The 20,894-nt window shown below is 39.7% G+C and overlaps 2 protein-coding genes across 2 annotated transcripts; both read left to right on the top strand.

Annotated features, from left to right (window-relative positions):
* Window positions 1-1,093: 1,093 nt before the first annotated feature.
* ric8a (RIC8 guanine nucleotide exchange factor A) lies at window positions 1,094-9,284 on the top strand (the record flags this gene model as incomplete). The annotated part of the gene is made up of 12 exons (XM_080842258.1): window positions 1,094-1,183; window positions 1,871-1,906; window positions 2,640-2,687; window positions 2,919-2,936; window positions 4,971-5,600; window positions 6,021-6,115; window positions 6,493-6,643; window positions 7,017-7,112; window positions 7,221-7,365; window positions 8,373-8,517; window positions 8,801-8,920; window positions 9,155-9,284. The coding sequence occupies 12 exons, from the start codon at window positions 1,094-1,096 to the stop codon at window positions 9,282-9,284; spliced, it is 1,704 nt and encodes a 567-aa protein (XP_080698384.1).
* Window positions 9,285-14,457: 5,173 nt separating this feature from the next.
* Window positions 14,458-20,423, top strand: psmd13 (proteasome 26S subunit, non-ATPase 13). Its single transcript, XM_080842410.1, has 13 exons — window positions 14,458-14,629; window positions 15,611-15,689; window positions 15,830-15,864; window positions 16,014-16,069; window positions 16,243-16,286; window positions 16,383-16,469; window positions 16,581-16,752; window positions 18,152-18,231; window positions 18,335-18,460; window positions 18,599-18,661; window positions 19,700-19,780; window positions 19,864-19,980; window positions 20,156-20,423. Exons 1-13 carry the CDS (start codon window positions 14,529-14,531, stop codon window positions 20,249-20,251), a joined length of 1,137 nt encoding a protein of 378 aa, XP_080698536.1. The 5' UTR covers window positions 14,458-14,528; the 3' UTR covers window positions 20,252-20,423.
* The last annotated feature ends 471 nt before the right edge of the window (window positions 20,424-20,894 follow it).

The following is a 20,894-nucleotide window of genomic DNA, read 5'->3' on the forward strand; positions in this document are numbered from 1 at the left end:
CAATCAGAACAACTGCTTGTCGGATGTAGAGGTCCTCTATACAAGTGGAAACGGGATAATTCAATGTTTATAATTAATTACAATGTACTGGAAGGTATCTTACAGCCGATTGAAATATTTCTATGAAGACCAACAACACCAACATATCACCTACCACAATGTGACAGCCAAATAGAAGAGCGCCTTTCCCTTGGGCTGAACTTTTCGTTAATTCCATCTTCTGAGCGTTTTAATATGCCTCCTTTGATGAGTGGTAACGTTTCCATCGAGTTCATTCAATGCAACAATACATAGAAGCAAGTCTATCGGCACTATGGTACTATGTAAAAGTACCGAACAGATTTAGTATAACTGACCAGTTTCACTTACCATTATTGTAAGCTTGAGACCATTAACCATTTACCAGCCTGGTTAAGTTTCTTCTACATTTGCATCCAAGGAAACCGTTTTTCTTCTGTCAGAACTGTCTATCCTATGCAATCAGGGAAGATCTCAACCTGGTATTTCACAAGTATAGAAGAACGGAGGTTATTGGATGCTGGCAGCCGCTACCCTGTAAAGTTATTTGCCACATTACTGAGAATGTAAGTGAATTGGCTGCTCCAATATCTCCGAGGGCGTTCTAAGGGACGAATTAATTGGGATTTGTCTAAACAACACTAAACTAAACTTTAACTGGCTTTAAAAAGACATTTATTGAGATCTCATAGATCTGTTTTATTGCAGATATTTTGACCAGGTGTATTGAATTTAACAATGGACTACAGCTAAAGGAAGCAGGCTATTGGTAGGCTACAGCACTTGAATAATTTGAGATGATGGGAGAATGAGATGATATTGTTATTTTTGATTAATGTTATGAGATAAGTTTCTTTGGGGGAGAGAAATTGCACAAATACTTCATTTCCCAACATCCTCTACTGTGGGCGTCCAATCCTTTTCTAATCTCATCATCCGTCAGGCTGTGAGTTGGATTAGAGGCTAGGATAAGATTCCACGGGAGTGATATCTGATTATTAGGCCTACTATCAGAAGAGCTTGTGCATGATTGTCAGAGAGACTGCGAGCATTAGAATACACCTTGAACTCAGCGATGAAAATGGATTTAAATGGCATAATAGAAAAAATGGAAACTGGCGATCAGGATGCCGCACTCATAGCGCTGCAGATTTATAATAAGGAGGTAAAAGATTACAATTCCAAACCCGATGCTGATGTGCCTTTCATGTGTCATGGTTATAAGTGTATTGTTTTCATCGGAAACTGAAGTTGTCGACTTGTTTAAGAAACGGGTATTAGCTTGTTGTTTCCAGAGCCATGAGTGCAAGTTATATGCGTAGACGATGCGTATTTCTTTACCAACGTAATAACAAATCACGAGCGTCTAGTGTACGAAGATGTGTCAAGGCTGGGGAGTAGCCTACACCAGTAACCTACGTTAATGAACCAGTTACATACATTACCTGCTTGTATAGTTAGTAGCCTACTTTGTATATTCAAAGCTGCCGTTGTCATAGATGATAATGATTGTTTGTAGTCTACGTGAGAGTGTATTGTTGTGATGTTATTACACGGACAGCTGACAGTTAGATTATTGTGAAAATGCTAAGGATGACTCAAAGATGTACAACAATTTAAACTTTGCTCATGGGTGTGAAAAATAACAACTTGTTATTGGTTTTCCATCCAATTTCCAAGTCTATTATGCCGACCCTTGATTCTGACAGTAAACATTTGGACCACCACTTGCAGGAGCTCATGTCTTTATTCCAGTCAAATAATACAGAGGATAGCATTGTCACTGCTCTGTTGTCATCTGTTGTTTCATAACCGTAGCCGCTTGACCACATGCCCTTGCATACCTCTTTAGAAATGGTCTGCTGGTCTCCTTTACAAACTGGCTGTGGTAATGGTTGCATAATAAGAATGAAATTGTATTATCTAACAGTATACAAATATTCAAGGACAAGAGTAAGAATAGTGACTAACAAACAAATTACACATCCAACTGTTGGTTTTACTGAGAGCTAACACAACACCAGAAAACCCATTTAATCAGCATGCTTAGTTAGGTTGAACCTGTCTCTGTCATTTCTGTCATCTTAGATAACAACATTACTAATTATAGCTAATTATACAGACTAAAAGTAATACTTATGTAAAGACTAATTATACACACTCATTCTAGATCCATTTTTGATCTATTGAAAATGTAAAAAAAATACTTTGACTTTCTTCTGACGCAAGGGGATTAGGGCCCGGGCAACACAAATAGATTTCTCAGGTGCACTATAAATCCTCTGCATGTAGGCTGAGCTGCTTCTAGCTCTTCTCTGAAGTCCTGTATTACTGCATTACAGCCAGCTAAGCCAAGAGGACTTACTTGCACAGAAGTGACTTTTAAATGTATGGTCTGGAAAGAAACTTACATACACAACAATGTCCTTCTTCCCCACCTAATGATAAATACTCTAATTGCTGTCAAAACATACAGTTTGCTGACAAGGCATGTTTCCTGACCAAAAATTGGTATTTCTTACAAGCATTACACAGTCTTCAGAGCTCGCACCAGTGCCAGTGGCAGACCTCTGTTATTCTGTGAGAAGCCCTAAAATGATTATATTTCTCTATTTCCATAGAAAAGCCAGTGCTTCACATTCGAGACAAATGAGCAAGAGCCCAGAGAGGTAATGTTTGACTTGTTTTTATTATTGGCATATGGGATTGGACATGTTATAGACTTGTCAACACCACTGAGGGTCCACTGAAAGTGTTTTGTCATTACCACACAAATGAAGATTAAATTGTCTAACCAATAGACTTTTGACAGATTACACTCTGATTTTATATGAGAATATTTGATGTATGACGTCTGTTTTAATTATTCATCTTTATTTTTCTGCATGCCTGTGTTATAGGATGGAAATTTACAAGAGGTATACATGATGCTTAGAGTAACCTGCTGTAAGCAATGTTTTGTGGAAAACTTTAGGAACTGCCATTACAGGAAAATTGAATCTGGGACTCTCCTTATCTCTGTAATTGGCTAATTTCAATATTGTTTGACTGTTAATCTATCAGGATTTGTCTACAGGGATTGACATTCCTGTGTGCCAATTATCTTGCAAATGCCCCAGAAATTGGGAGGAAGTGGACTGGCAATGTATGGTGCAAGTTTGCAAAAAAGGCTTACATCGCTTACAGCATGTTTAATGTACCAGACAGTAGTTACATAATGTAATCCTTAGAACCCAAAATGTATTTCTTTAAACATTTTTACAGAACTACATTTTGGATTGTATAAAAGGCTAAAGACACCACATGTGACTGTTTTGGAAGACCTTTCATGGGAATCGATGTGTATAATGTGGAAAAGTGAAGCAGTGCCCTCAGACTACCTCTGTCTGACCCACTACAGTCTAATGATGCTTCTTGGATCTATTTCTAAAAGGAAAGTATATGAGCTGCTGAAGTTTGTGAATAGTATTTAGAGTTTAGGGGCAAAGTACACTACGGCATTTCATTGTCAAACTTGGCTTCAATTACACAAACTTCCCTAAACCTCACTGAACCAAACAAGATCTATCTACTGTTTAAGTGTGTTTCGAAGGTTCAGTAGTAAAAATAATATCTTTATTACCTTATCTTTAAAAAGGTTGGTCCCTGGGTGAACTTATTTCATTAGGTACACACCTTGGCAACCATGTCTTTTCCTGCTTCTTCTTCGGCTTTTGGATCTGTCTCTGCACATAAACCTGTCATTACCCTGCCCCATTATTTATGGTGAAAACATTACTTTGTTACTAGACAGTAGAATTTCCGTGAAGACTTGGAAGAATAGGCTTATTTACTAACTGTATGCTTTTTACTAGATGCACATATTGCATCTGTGTGGTCAATACACATGGCTGGACTAAATGCATTCAGTTAAGTTTATAGTTACATTTACATATAATCTTGGAATACTATTGTTTGAAAACAATGACTTACTCCTGTTCATTTAGGTTATTAATCCAGATCATTCCATGAGTATTTACTGTGATTGCACTATAGCAGATCCCTGAACTAATCTTAGATCAGCTTTAATCGTGTATTTCTGTTGTTTGGCAGGTCTTACAGACGCAGGAGGCCAGATAGTCTGAGGAAGGAAAAGACAGATACAAACCATAACAAACATGTACTATATTTCAGCTACACATAATGTGTCAGAGGCTGATTCACACTTTGTTGTGCCTAAACTGTCTCAAATCTGTTTTACTAGCTTATTTAAGGTTAAATATTTGACTCTTCTAAGTTAAGTCTATTTTCCCACCCTTTTTTATTATTTGCTCATAGATAAAATATATATTATGAGAATATTAAAACAAAAAGATTTAACTGTCAGAAATCTGTGGTTCACAAATCAGTTATCAGAAAATGAAGGTGTTGGCCGAAGCAAAATTCATTTACAGCAGGTGTGGTGTGAGGCATGATCAGTGGGATGTCCATACGCCTAGGTAGACTCCTGGTAGCATTCTATATCAATATTTATATCAACCTTTCCCTGCTTTCAGTCATTAGGGACCACTGTCTGTCAATGAGCTGAATGACTGAATGATTTAGATGTGTCCATGGGATTACATTTTTTAAGCTATTTCATATGCACAATAATTAGAAAGCAGTGTTGGATTAGCATAATCAGGGTGTGAATAACACATGCTGTTCAGGCGAAGGGTAAGACACCTAAAGCAGCTTGAAAAAAACGTCTCATAGGCGGGTTCCCTTGAATGAAAACTATTACAGGGAAAACATTGATCACTACCTTCTAATGCCCACATTTATACCTTCAGTACATTCCCATGAAACTGTAAACACCATGTAAACACCCAATCCCAACATTCAGTCCTAATCTCTGTGGGGTCCCCAGCTCTCCAGCTGTTAGAGTGACCTTGTTATAGTAGTGGTGTGTGAATGTCTCCTCCTCTGTGCAGCGCTTGGGGGAGCTGGTGCTGAGCTTCCTGGAGCAAGACCTGCAGCCCTCCTGTCAGCTTGCCTGTCTGGAGACCATCCGCATCCTGTCACGGGACAAGCAATGCCTGGCTCCCTTCAGCACCCGCGCTGCCATGGAGATATTAGCCCATCATGCCGCCATCACACTGAAAGAGGGAGAGGCGGCGACCGAGATCCCAGACCTGGACCGGATTGTGGAGGCCCTCAAGTGCTTGTGCAACATGATACTGAACAGCGAGGCGGCCCAGGGGCTGGGGGCCGAGATGCACCTGGTAGTGGGGCTGGCTGAGAGACTGAAGCAGTGTCGGGAGCCAATATGGAACCTTGAGGTGCTCTTCTTTGACTTGAGGCTAACCTTCATGCTCACTGCGCTGCGGATGGACGTGCGCACCCAGCTGCAACAGGAGCTCCGAGGGGTGAATCTCCTGGCCGAAGCCCTGGACGCCACGCTGGGAGTGTGCTGGCCCGATACCTTGGAAGTGGCCCGCGCTGGGGTCACGGACGGGGAAGAGCTGCCTCCATTCAGTCGTGAGGTGACAGAGTGTGCCATGGAGATCCTTAAAATCCTCTTCAACATCACCTTTGACACCAACCACCACCAGGTGGATGAGGTGAGAGGACAGAGATCCATCCATGAATCCATCAAATATTGCATGTAGTCAAATGAGTTAAATAAGGTAGGTAGTAGTCAGGGGTAATGGCCACTGAGTGGCCTGTGGTACGCCATAGTAAGGTGTTGTCCCTGGTTAGCTGGTTTGTTAAAGTATTGAGATAAGCGTGTGCCATAGAGAGATGAGACCTGTTATCTCATATTGTCTACAACTGAGATTACTACGCAAAGAACATTAAAAAAGGAATATTGTCCAAAATAAGCATATAGTTAAGCTTTCTGGAACATTCTGTGCTATCCAGCTTCCTCCAGATAATCCTTAGACCCAAACTATTTTAGTGCAATATCCATTTCTCCACCATTCAAGCTTATGCCGATGCCATTTTGTCTTTATTCTCGTTATTATTGTGGAACCCGGCAGGAGGAGGCTGCCATGTACAGACACCTGGGGGCCATCTTGAGACACTGTCTCATGAGCGTATCAGACAGCGAGGACCGCACGGAGGAGTTCCACAGGTGAGGAGAGAACCTTTGGACACCTAAACACACATTGTCTGGAACTGCTAGCCAATTAATAATAACATTAAAATGATTCATATCGAGGCGATATTCATGGTAACCATGGCAATACCTCAAAATGTCCTAAGTATAAGTCAATTCTATGCATACTAAGGGGTCTGGGGACTGCCTGCACACTGATTTCACTGATATATGAATCTAAGTTCAGAGCACTATCCTTGTGTGTGTGTGTGTGTGTGTGTGTGTGTGTGTGTGTGTGTGTGTGTGTGTGTGTGTGTGTGTGTGTGTGTGTGTGTGTGTGTGTGTGTGTGTGTGTGTGTGTGTGTGTGTGTGTGCGTGCGTGCGTGCGTGTTTGTGTGTGTGTTTTGCTGCAGCCACACCTGTAATCTCCTGGGAAACCTGCCTCTGCCCTGCCTGGATGTTCTTATATTACCCAAAGTGAAGCCTTGCTCTGTTGAATACCAAGGGGTCAACATGGACGCTGTCAACATGCTTTTGGATCTGATGGAGAAGAGGCTGGATAGGGTCAGACATCAGATAAATTATCGTTTTTTTTTTTATTGAATATCAAAACATTTACTGGCAAGACAAATATATATACAGTCAGTTTGTATTGCAGTATCTCTACTTTTATATAATTGCCTTTTGTCTCTTCACATTTAGTGTTTGCTCTTGTTTGTTTTTGTTGGAGAGTAGTTTGTGACCTTCTTGCTTGTGCACCTGGTGTACCTGTTGTTTTCCTGAGAGCATTGTTAACGGTGTCACTGTGCACTGGACACTGGGGAACAGACCACAGCTGCGTCTACACACACTAGCAGTCTCTAAAGATATTCACTAATTGCAACTACTGATGTCATGTACATTACAGTAATATGGCACCTTTCTTTGATATCTGTAGGGAAAGAAGCTGAAAGAATCCCTGCTTCCCTCCTTGAACCTCCTGACAGAAAGCTCCCGCATCCACAGAGGGACCAGGAAGTTCCTAAGGATGAAAGTAAGCCGCAGGGGCTGCTCTTCACATACGTGACAGATCAACGGTTTTGGTGAGGGGGTTTGTGTGGTTATCTTGGCCTGTGGTTAATGTGGAGGCTGTGGTTCTCAGGTGCTCCCCCCACTGAGAGATGTGATGACCCGGCCGGAGGTGGGCAACACCCTGCGGAACAAGCTGGTGCGCCTGATGACGCACATAGACACAGACGTCAAGCACTGCGCTGCTGAGTTCCTGTTTGTGCTGTGTAAAGAAAGCGGTGAGAAGCGTCTTTATATCGTGAAATAGAAAGGTGGCTCACTGGTGTATCAGATGTGGCTTAGTTGGGTTGCGAGAGGTAGTCAGTAACTCCTTCCTACAATCCTTAATGTAAATTAATGAAATAGTCTATCTACATTAGTAAATGACCACAGACATTAATGAAGTGGCATTCATGGAAACAATAGGGCATGAATAGCCATGATGATATTGTTGTTGTTGTTGTATGCCATTTTCAGCTGAGGGTGTGCATTTCTTCTCTGGGCGTGTTCACAATATTCCATCTACAGATTTGTATTAATCCAACAGCAATGCATCAGCGCCTATTTTAGCTATTTCAACATGTGCAAGTTCATAACATGGAGATGGTCTGGAGAAGGAGTTCCCAGGGGAAAGACAAAGTTGAGGCCAAAAGCGCTGCTTTGTGCCAGCCTTTCAGGGAGAACACACAACTCTCAAGGTCAACTCAGTAGTGATGTGTTCAGTGAAGATGTTTCAGTAATACAAGATTACTCCCTTGGCAGGAGTTTTGAAAAAGATAGCTGGCTGGCATATTGCTACATCTGCAGAAAAGGACAAGTTTAATAACATGGCGGAAGCAGATTCAGTTGACAGCACAATTAGATGGAAAGAGCCAGCCTGTGTCACTTTGTTGGATGGGAATATACACAGTCAGCTGTGTTACAGGGAGTAGTTTATGTCTGAGTGATACACAGGCAGCTGTGTAACAGGGAGTAGTTCATGTCTGAATGATACACAGTCAGCTGTGTTACAGGAAGTAGTTCATGTCTAAGTGAGGGGATATATGGTGATCATTCTAAAATCAACTGCATTGATCATGTGGACAAATCATTAAAACAAATAAGGTTTTATTGAAAAAACGTGATAACATGTACTGCAATGTATAAATATCATATATGAGTTTACAATGATGCACAAAAACTATGTGCCGTTTATGAGCTGTGGTCCTAATGATGGGTGTAAAATTGCTCTTCTCCCATATTATAGTGTCACGCTTCATCAAGTATACGGGTTATGGCAATGCAGCGGGTCTCCTAGCAGCACGAGGCCTAATGCGCGGGGGGAGTAACCCAGGTCACTACTCTGAGGACGAGGACAGTGAGACTGAGGAGTACAAAGAGGCCAAAGCCCAGTAAGAACAGAGAACCTCTGCTTCACTCATTGTGGCTCTTCGCGGACCACTTCGAATAATTTTTTCAAACATAGCTATAATTCAAAACATTGTTAAATATATATAAATATATTTTATGTATTCTTCCAAAAGAGAATTGATCGGATCAAATACCTTGGTGGCACCACAGTGAAATGTTCCGGTTAAGCTTCCTTGGTGGTTTTAGCAAGCCAATCTTTGTCTTTGTGTGGTTTTAAGCATGTTCTCTGTGTCCCACCTTACTGACATTGAACTCCTTTGTTAGAATTAACCCGGTGACAGGACGGGTGGAGGAGGAGCAGCCAAACCCCATGGAGGGTATGACGGAGGAGCAGAAGGAGAGGGAGGCCATGAAGCTCGTCCACATGTTTGATAAACTCTCCAGGTATACTTTCATATGTCCTCCATGATGGAAAGTTCCAAGAACTGTTTTAAATGTAGATGACAGAAATAGGTGGTATAAACTGTCAGACATCCATTGTGTGAAAAAAAAAAACAATAATGTAAACCTAGGTGAAACAGTTATATTTATTGTCTGCAAATGGAATACTGACAGACAACCAACAACACATACTTCATCATGATAGGATGTTTTTTTTTAATATATTATTGTTTCCAGGCAAAATTGTATTCAGCCTATGAAGCTTGAGCCAGACGGGCAGATGACCAAATTGAACCCAGATGACTTTGCCAAACTGTCTCAGCAGGGGCAGATTACTCAGAATGACAGTGACTCTGAAGATGAGTAAAGCCCCACTGAAATAAGATGATGACACCCATATCACCAATGTAATTATACAGGACACCCAATCATACCCACATCCCCGACGACTGGGAGAAAAGGTCTGGTAACAATTTGGCGGCAGTCTTCCTTTCTGTTAGGATGTGTGTGCACTTACGTACGTGTTTCAGCGGGGTGTAATGGGGTAAAAAAATAAACGATTTGAACTGGAAAATCCAGTTGTTTAATATTTGGGAAAATGGTTAAAAAATAATAAAGCTGTCACAGACCTATCCAGTCATGGTGATTCTAGACTTTATTTGTTCCAAAACCTCATTTGCTATATCATCATGCTGTGCTGAAATCCCCGGCCAAGGATATATTTCCACTTCTGTCAATATTTTGGTGCATTTTGGTCTTTGCTTTATCAAGCTTTTGTAGAAATAAGGGATTTCAGGGTAATTGGCAGATGAGTTACCGTCTTTAGGTAACAGTAGAAAAGTTTCTACACATTCTACACATGCATTTACAAACTCTCATTCCCTAGCCTGCTGAAACCAAATGCAAATGCATTTTTAAGAGGAAGGAAAAGAACAAAGAGTGTGAGATGAGAGCACGTTCTGAGAGCAGGGGATGCTTTTCATGACGGAAATGTTTTGTTCATATCATTACTATGTCACAGGCACATTTATAGTTTTTAACCAGACTTGAGTTCCATTATAGGGAATATAGGGATAAACCGACAAATTGAAATTGATGAATACCAAAATTATCAAAATTCTAAACATGATCAAATATGTGCATACTCTCATTGTTATTAGTTCATACACACCTTTAATGAAGAAGGGCAGTAGAGTCTTATAGTATCACATTTCATAGGGAGCAGTGTTTCATGTTCCTCTACATGCAGTATGTTGTCCTTCCTTGTATTTAATTGTGCTTTACCACAAGGAATGTGAAAGGTCGCCCATGAGAATGTCTTTTTTCTGGTGATCACTATTGATTTACATACAATACAGAATTTGCTAACTTCTGCAGGAAGAAAGCACTAATTGTGTTGTGTGCACAAGAAGCGTATAACGAGGTAGCATTATCATTTAACATTGTAACTGTTACAGTGACAATCAGTCAAAGCTTACAGGGTTTCTGTGGTAGAGGTTTCGTCTGTTATCTGTCTTTTGTAAGCACTGATGTATAGGGATGTAATATTTTAACACTGTTGAAATGTTCCAGAGATGTCTTGTATTTTTTTGGATAGAGATAATTTGTAATTTGAGCAGGGTACCAACTCCATATGAATTTGTAATTGGTGAAGTATGTGCGCACTGCATGAAGGGTGTTCCCTGAGCATCCGTGCTGAGGACAGTTCTTTGTAGTTCTGTTGCAGTTGGACCAGATGCTGGTGAAATAACACCATTTCTACTCTACTAAACTGCTGGCAAAATACTTCCATTTGCGGTTTGCATTTGACTAGCTTCAGATCATATTTTAGTTATAAAACTCTATAAGGAAAGATAAAATATTTTCTAATTAGCAGACCATTAATTTGGTAGCGAAATATAAAGATGGCTTGTTTGTTCATGCAGCCAAAGATCAGTGTCTGAAACGCTCCCATAGGCTAGTAGCTGTACATGATATCTTACTCTAAGTCTGAATAGGCTGCTACCATGATACCCACCTGCAGCTTCACCGTTCAGAAACTAGTTCTCTGACAACTACACTGATGCAGATGAGCTGGTCAAATATGTTTTTTTTCTTCCAGTAGATGATTAGGTAGAGGATTATTATTTTGCCAAGATCTGACTTAATAGTAACCACATTCTTTGTGTTGTTATTTGTCTGCGTCAAGGGATTTCAGATGATGTTTGCACACTCTTTGTCCATTCATTTTGATTTAATGGTAGGCAGCTAATGGTGGTTGTATATTGTAAATGCTGGTCAGGTATATTAATATAAATGATACATTGTATTAATTTATTGTACTGTACAGTGTAATGGTTTAATGTAATAAAATAGTTTTCAAATAATTGCTTTTTATGTTTGTTAATAGACTTACAAATGGGTAGTAAATAAATGTTTTGCTTTGCCATGTCTGATTTTCTAGTACATAGTATACTATAGTAGTATAGTATAGTATAGTAAAGTAAGGCATGCACATGCACAACATTTTAAAGCAGACTGCCACAGAATTTTCCAAATGACATATCTAACTCTTAGCTCCGACCTAAAAGAATGAATTACTGTTAGAAAAGCACTGATTGATCAGAGATGTACTGCCCATTAAAGTCAACCTGTTTGCCATATTCATGATTAGTCCAATTGCAGATCCTTGACATGATTGTATTCAACGGTATGTAGATTCTGACAGTTAAGGGAATGTAGGGTTTGAAGTGTCTGCAGTTGCATTTCCCAATATACATCAGTTTATTGTGCTGTATACTTTATGTCCACTTCGGTCAATAAAAAACCCAAAAAAGCAGAACACATAATATGCACAAGATGTCAGACATGAGAATGGAATGGAAATGGCTGAAACTCAACTTTTCATGAAGATTATTTAAAGCAACGCTTTGCAACAATTTGCCACTATTTGAGGTATGTTATATGAGCAACTACTTTTGGTTTCATCCTCAAATACGTTTTTGTGGTACATGTGAAGGACTGATAAACACACCTGTCTTTTCCACGGTATGTGCTTTTGTACATAGTGCATAGAGTGAAAATGTAAAAAACAGCACGACATTTCCAGTAATATTGCCTAAATATGTCCATTAGCATGTTAGCAAGCTTTTATTAGTGCCAACTGGGCTGTTGGTGGTATTTGTAAGGTGTCTACATGCATTTAATAATTAAGACCTTTGTCAGGTTTTTAATGGCACATACAACACCCTGGAACACATATATGGAAGCTACACAGGACACACAAACACACACACACACACACACACACAAACGCAGGCAGGCCTGAGGTCGCAGATAATTTATTTTCTGCTTTTCCCCATCCTTCCTCAAGGACCCCCAAGGAGCAGTAGGCAGCTTGTAGCGCCCAGGGACCAGGTAGAGTGAACTGTCCATCTTTGGTCAGGGATGGACATGTGTGTTTTTTTTTTAAGGTAGGTAACTCGCTAGTTATACACCGAAACTCCATAATACTGCTTTAAGAATAGGACATTCTTTAAGCGTCCATCCTCCTTTAATGACATGCATTCACCTGCCTCTTCACACAGGTGCTGGGCATCTAGTCCTGAGGAGAGAGCAACATATAAGCCTATAATTACCTCATCACCTGTCTCTTGAAATTGGGAAATTGTAAGTCCCTTCCAAGATCTCATTGCATATCTGCATATCTTATTTATTCGGTTATTTACATATTTGTTTGCTTCTTTTTTACTTTGTTTTGTTTAGCTTGTATTAATTTATTATGTATTTAATTGTGTTATTTTTATTTTAATGTTGTTACAATATTTCATTTTATTTATGATACTTATACTATTGCTTTATTTGTACACTATTTGCATTTTCAAGGTAACTCTTGGTCTTGAGTGAGACTTCCATGTGTAATTATAGTAATCTAGATTTTTGGCAATTTACAGCAATTCCAGAAATTGGCCATCAGGGGGTTTATCACTTCGATAAACCTGCTCTGGTTACTGTTATCTAGAAGTTACCCAGTAGATGGCGGTAATGCATCTCCAAAGTTATTTAGTAAAATTTAAAGTTGGAGAAGAAGATCAGTTCTGTGGTGCTAGCGACAATAAGCAGCGACAGTTTGGTGGCATACATTGTCAAAATAATAGTATTGTTTAAACTCCGGTTTGACAAATGTTTCATCGTTTTATTCGATATGCCTGTTGAGCTGCTAGCTAGTCTAGATAAATTGCATCTGCGATTTTATCATTTTAGCCAACTCATCTTGCAAATAACCGTGAAATTAAAAGGTAGCCTGTTACACATCATTTAGATTGTTTTACCATCATTTATTTCTCCTTCTAAACCTGATTGTTGTAATCCTTGATTGTGATTGACTAAAAGCCGTTGTAAAATCCAGCATTACCTTACAATTTGACCTGATTACATTCCATATTACTGCGCAGCGAATGACGATTTATTTAGGAACTATATTTTTTAGTGGCAGAAGAATGACGGTTTATCATTAAAATATTGTTTCTTAAATTGAATTGTCTTTATTTATGAAACCATATCAAATATGTGTAGTAACAGGTTTAGAAAAGCAATAAGCCCCAAGAGGCCGTGCTTTGCACTGATTTTAAAACAGGTAAGGGGGTTTAACCATAGACATCATATAGGATGTCTATGGGTTTAACGGCACTCCCCTTCGCGTCGTGCCTAACAACTCCCCTTACCTGTTCTAAAATCAGCGCAAAGCACGGCCTCTTGGGGCGTATTGCTAAAATGTAATCTCTTGCAGGTCACAACATCCAGAAAGTTGCATCTTACATCAAGGGTCACGTTTTCTTGGGAGTCATAGACCACCTTATACATTACTGAATAAACTGAGCCTATACACCGTGTTAACTGTGAATAGGCAGAACAGAGTTGTGAGTTGAAATTGCCCTATTATGTGACCTATTTGAAATATGGATACAAATGGTTAACACACAAATACAGAAATAAATCCAAGTAAAACATGATGACATTCCAACGTTCCTTTTTCGAGTTTTAGCTCCACAAGTGGTATTTAAGAGAAGCAAAGACATGACAGTCACTCTTTGATTTTGTTACCTTTAAAAACCCTGTAAACAATAATGATTCATTCAGGCGTACATATCTATATATTTATTGTAAGTACTCAGGATTTCATTTCACATCCATTTCAAGGATGCAAATTCTGATGTTTTCCAAGCCACAAAATTCATAATAGGCAATTATTGTTGAAAATCTTTTTACCTTTCAGCTCTCAGTCTCAAGCAGGTGGAATGACTGAGGTAGGATTTCAAACACATTTACTCTTTAAGGCAAAAGTTTGGATGTGTAATTTCTCAGAATTTATATGGAGAAACAAGCAACCTTTTTCAACTGAATAACACTAATGTTTTCTTTGTGTGTGTTGTTTTTGTCGTTGTTTTTAAAGGCATTTCAGGCTTATTCCAGCTTGGTTTGAATAATTTTGGACTTTTATTTTGAAAATTAGACGAACGGCGGTCGTATTGAAATGTTCACTATCGACGCTGATTTAAGCAACGACTTTAGAGAAAGTGTAAGATAGCTAGCTAGTGACTTAAAGTGAGAAGATAACAATTAAAGTATCACAATGAAAGACGTAACCGGATACCTCAAACAACAGCAAAGCAATAGTACAACACCAGAACTGGCAACACAATGGCACACGCTTGAGGAATTTCACAACAAAAAGTAAGTAAAGATCAAACTGACGTCGATTAACAAATTCGCTATGCTAGCTAACGTTAGCTCATTGATCATACCCTACGCTGAGTCATGAAGCTAATGTGTTGGCTAGAACGGGGTTGTATAATCCGTTATGTACCAGATTGGTTGCTTAAAAGTTGTACATTATGTATTTCCACAGGTCCAAATGTAATATGTATTGATTGTCAAAAGAAAAAATTATATATAGGGATGGATATTGTAGGGATGCTGATTAGCTAGCTAGCTAGCCAGCCAGAGTCTAGCTAGATACCTACCTAGCTTATTCTAGATACCGTCTAGTGTAATGGGAAAGGTAATTTACCAGCGTAAGTTATTCCATTAGTAACCCTTTCTTGTTTCATACTTAGGAGACCTGAGTAGAATGAAGAGCAAATATTTCAGCTCTACTAGCAGCTAGCCTCCCAGTCTGAATCGAGAACTCGGCACATGTAACGAAGAATTTTTTTTGGTGCTATTCAGCAATAGCTAGCTAATGTTAGGGCTTTGCATAGCCTAGCATTTGAAGTTTACGGATGAAATATTTGCTTGGTTTTCATAGTTAGAGGATTTATTAGAAGTCCGATTTCGTTATCATACTAGGGGTCGAGTTAAACCTGGCCATGTATAATAACTAGTATTATGTTACATGTCAACAATCAAATCTGACACTGTGCATCCAGTTCCATCAAATGAATCCTTGAAGCCTGAAGATGGTGTAGCTCCTTACAGTGGATCATTTTGGACCAATACGCTATCATTTTGACTTATATTTCCATATAATTTAACGGTTCTGTGTTCAAACCAACAAACCTAAGATATCACATGTTGTAGTTGTGAACAAGAAACAACACCCCAGTTCATAAAAGATGCACTGCTAAACTGTATGTAGGCGTTGTACACAAGAAGCTGCTTGTATGATTCTACAGGCCTAACTGTTTCAATTGTTCTAATCCCATTCACATCTAGGTTGTGGCATCAATTGACACTCAATTTGACAGACTTTGTGAAAGATCCCTATTTTGCTTCTGGAGATGGCCTCATTCAGGTGTGTACACTCTATGAAGTGAAGTGAAAGTGAAGACTTGTGTGTTTTTTGTTTTTATTGTTTGTTTTTTTGTCTTAAATGGATCTCCTGCAGATTTACTGTTTTCAGATGATAATTCATTTATTGTGCTTGCTTTACAGCTGTATGAAAACTTCATCAGTGATTTTGAGCACAGGTAAGGTATTGTTTTATTCTCTGCAGAGAAATATATAGACATCAAGGCCCTACTCAAGAAAGTGGTGATAAATTAAATTAAAACTAATGTTCTTTGTTTGTACATTTATTGAATATGTGGTTTCTGTTTTCTGTCATTTTCTGTGATAGAATCAATCCACTTTCCTTGGTGGAAATCATTCTGTTTGTGGCCGCGCAGATGACCGGTAATTGTCATCCTCAACTGTTTTTCAACGGCATTTGTCATGTCTCAGCCTGTTTTTCCACATAGCATTCAATATTATGATATTGTAGTGTTCTGTTTTATTTAAATCTTGAATATATTTACAATCACAGGTTTTTGGATTGCTATTATAAGAATACCGTTGTGTCTCTACAGATCCCAACACTGCTGTCACCTTCTTGGAGAAAACGAAGGAAAAGGTAGCCATGCTTGCATCAACAAATACGTTCACGTTCTCTATAAAGAAAACATTGGATTAATCCGCTGCTCTCTTCTTTCCCATTCTTTGAACTAAGGTAAAGAGCAGTGATGAAGCAGTCATCCTGTGTAAGACCACAATTGGCAGCCTGAAGCTTGAAATCAGCGACCTCCCAGCAACAAAGGTACCCCCACACTCAGTGCTGTCCAAGTGTGAAAATAAACCTTTTTTTTTAAACTTTTTTTTTAATTAAATATTTTATTATCATTAACGTTTTTCTTTGCCTCCTGTGAAGAAAATAATTGAAGAGGCTGAGGAGATGCTGAACAACCTGCCAGGTGTGACCTCTGTCCATGGCCGGTTCTATGACCTGTCCAGCAAATACTACCGTATCATGGGGACTCATCACCTCTACTACAAGGATGCACTACGCTACCTGGGTTGTGTTGATATCAAAGACCTGCCAGGTAAGTACGACTGTGACAGCTGTAGGCTACCATTAGTGTCTCCATCAATATCAATTCATATTTCTATGTTACGTAGTAGGGGTGCAACGGATCATCATTGATCCGTGATCCGTTCGGATCATCTATTTCGGTTCGGCACACGCATGATCCGCGGATTGATTTGAAAAAAAAAAAAAATTGTGCGCATGTGCAGTCCACACACAGCCGTAACCATTCCTGCTAGTTCCAGGGACAGAGCTACTTAAAACGCTCTGGGTAAAAGTCTGCAACAGTTCCCTTTTCAATAAGCAAACAGTCCTATGGCTCGTTGTGATTTATTGTCCTCAGCGTACAACATGTAGAACAGTGGGCATGGAAAATAAAAGTAGGCTAGACTTCGGTGACTACTGTAACGATAACTGCTGCCTAGTGCTACGTCTGTTTCCATATACTCGCGCTGCCACACAAACCTGCCGCCTAGGTTACCACACAGATGTAACACGTAGCTGACATAGCGATTGCTAACAAAGAAAAACCTGCAACACAGCGTGGTCATGGCGAGCGGAAGAACAGAAGAACTTGAACGCCCCACATTTAAATCCCCTGTTTGGGAGCATTTTGGCTTCCCTGTCAAATTGAATGCAGAATGAAAGAGGTTGGTGGATAAAACCGTGACGGTGTGTAGGCACTGACTGTAGCACAAGAAAGCCATACAACAGTGGAAACACATCGAGCATGGCCACACATTTACAGCGACATCACCCCAGTGTTTCACTGACAGGAGTGAAACTGAAAGCGGCTCAAAAACCGCTCATCACCGCGGCATTTAAGCAGCCCCTTCCTCCACATGATTATTTGTCTTGTCTATTTTTTTTTTTTTTTTTTTTGCTGATCCGAAAAATGATCCGATCTGTGACTCTGATCCGAGGAACGATCCGAACCGTGAGTTTTTTTGATCCGTTGCACCCCTATTACGTAGACTTAGTGCAGGTAAACAGACCCTGTAGCTTTTGAGCTAGCTAATTGTCTAACCACTAATTTTAACCAATGGGCTTGCTACTGAGCTACTTGTTGATACTAACAGCAATTTTTACTTGGGTCTGTTCATAAATGCAATCCAGCACTCTGAATAACTGTCCTTTTTTTAGCCTCTGAAATTAGATTTTAGCGATTTAAAAAAAAAAAAAAAAAAAACATTCCTGACCATGTGGGCTTATGCCAGTAATTGCATCCTTGCTTTGCTGTTCTCTAGGGATTCTTGGTACAAAGTGGTATTATGTGGACAGGCTGGGTCTAGCTGGCTAGCATGCTAACTTTAGTGGATATCTGGGCAACACAGCATACAATTTTTACATATAGCATATTTTGAAGGAAAATATCATAAGGATTAATTGTTGTTTATTGATTGTTTCAACAACAGAGGCAGAGCAACAAGAGAGGGCATTCACATTAGGACTGGCTGGCCTGTTAGGGGAAGGAGTATACAACTTTGGAGAGTTGGTACGAGGAAATATTTCTTTTCAATTCATTGTGTTTACAAGAAACTGTTACATACTATTCTTGGTACAGTCCCCAATGTCCCTGACAATGCCTTTGTCTACAGCTCATGCATCCTGTATTGGAATCTCTGAGGAATACAGACAAGCAGTGGTTGATTGACACACTTTTTGCATTCAATTGTGGGAATGTGGACAAGTTTCAGAACTTTAAGTCTGCCTGGGGTCAGCAGGTAACAGCACTCAATATTAGCACTCTGTTTGGTCGCCTCAAATCCTTAATGGTTTTACTTCAAAAACTCAACATTAAAAAACTAAAACTGTAAATTTCAATGCCAGAAATGCAGTACAAACATTTTTTTCTGTCTCAGCCGGACCTAGCAGCCCAAGAGCACAAACTCATGCAAAAGATCCAGCTGCTGTGTGTGATGGAGGTAAGCTGTCCGTAACATAGAAGAGCTGGGGAGGATTTCCCTGTTCAGTGCACCCAGTTTCATTCATCACAGTTATTCAGTCACATCGTGGATCAGTACGTATTTAAAACGGTGACTGTAAAAAGACGTCATGGCCTTCCGTAACACATGAATGAAGCCAAAACTTGTCACAATGAGAGCTGCCCAGAACCAACTCATCAGTTATATTTCCTTCATTTTATAGTTCCCTCTGATTGCTCTTGTTTCAAATGTGAAGCAATCGGAGATTTCTGACCTCCAGCAAGGGTTGACGTTGATAGTAAAGCAAGATCTAAAACGTTCATCTGAACAATAGCCCAAAGTCTACATTCATTGTACATTTCATTAAAATCCGGTCATTGGTTTTCGAGAAATGTCACTTTAGGTGTGAAAACAAAGATCCGGATCCAGAATCCGGATCATTCTGAAATTTTAATGGGGATGTCCCAGGACCAAGATCCACCACTTGTGAAAATTTCAGAAAGATCCGCCCAGTAGTTTCTGAGAAATGTTGTCCACAGACAGACAGACAGACAAACAGACGGACAAATAAATAAATTAACGGACCCGATCGCATAACCTCCTTGCTGGAGGTAATAAGCATACAATGTGTCAATGCTTTTTTACAGTCATAGATTTAAAATCAGTGTGGCTGCCTTGCTTGCTTAATGCCTTTAGGGGGCAAAAGACATTTTGCTAATGTTATGATTAGCCAGCTTAAGCAGCAGTAACGTAGCCAGAAATATTTATTTGGGTGTGCCAGTGGGATATAACGTGCAACAACCAAAGCAAAAAGTGGTCTGACGATCAACCATAACAGTTTTTAAGATCTCATTAAAACATTATTCAGAGTATTTGCATACTATCAGTGTTCTACATTGTAGTGAGCAGGCTACTGGTTATGTTAACTGAGTAAGTACTTATTTCTGCCCTGAAAGCTGCTCTGTAAAGATGTAAGGGGTGAGGGGTTGAATACAGCCATGGTAGGCTGGTTTAATTGTGAAATATCCCCACATGCAGATGACTTTCACACGCCCAGCCAACCACAGACAGCTGACCTTCCATGAAATCGCCCAGAGTGCCAAGATCCCTGTGACCGAGGTACATTAGCTGTGCATTTTTACCAGTTTGAAGTGTAAGATGGTAGTGTGACACCACTAAGACCCTCACTGTTTGCATTTTAGGTGGAACTACTGGTTATGAAGGCCCTGTCTGTTGGGCTGATTAAGGGGAACATTGATGAGGTGGATCAGAAAGTTCAGATGACCTGGGTCCAGCCAAGGGTATTGGATGTACCGCAGGTACTGATGTGTCCAAACGCTTTTAATTAGAGACCACTATGGTTATGACTTGATTATCGCTTACATTTGATAAACCCTCTGATGAAATGCAAGCTAGTGAGTTTTTTTGTGTTACTGTGAACTGTAATGGTGACTACATATATGCTAAGGTGCTTTTCCAACCTGTTTGCTCCAGATTAAAGGCATGAAAGATCGTCTGGACTTCTGGTGTGGGGACGTCAAGAATATGGCCGTTCTGGTGGAGCAGCAGGCCCAGGATATCCTCACCTAATCTCCACATCTGCGTGTACACCTATTCTTCTGTTGCCACAGCTTCCTCAACTTACCCTTTTTTTTTTATTGTTCATAGAATGGTTATCAGTAATGGAATTGAAGATTTCTTTGTATTTAATAAAAGTGATCTGGCCCTTGTTTTATGATCAAAGGCCGCTGTCCTAAAATCAGTTTTTTGAGAATGAATATCTTTTGTGGTTCTGCTGAACCCCTATTTATTTAGATCAGTAGGTTGCCTTATTTTGGGCATGTTATTTCTGAAGATGTGCAAGATGCCTTTATGACCAACCCTTTTCGATGGAGATTGGAGAAGCTTGTTATCCACACATCAGCATGCAGCACATCTGTCATGCAGTTTATGCCTGTGAGATCAAATGTGTGGTTGGTAATGTATGGTAAATGACCCATTTCTATTTTTGTTACATGGTCCAAATACAATAGAGGTCAGTGTTAAGGCAGCAGAAATAGCACATGATGGGTATCTTCATGTCTGCATCAGATATCAGGCAGTTATTATGTGGCTGATGTTGCTCCACAGTTCAGAATGTTAAAGTATGACAGCTGAAATAAAATTGATATGTTTGTGCAAGCTAAATGGCATGGCCTCAATAACCATGTTTGGTGCTTTGGATATAAACATT

The sequence above is a fragment of the Sprattus sprattus genome, assembly GCF_963457725.1.
Source record: "Sprattus sprattus genome assembly, chromosome: 7".
Taxonomy (NCBI): Eukaryota; Metazoa; Chordata; class Actinopteri; order Clupeiformes; family Clupeidae; genus Sprattus; species Sprattus sprattus.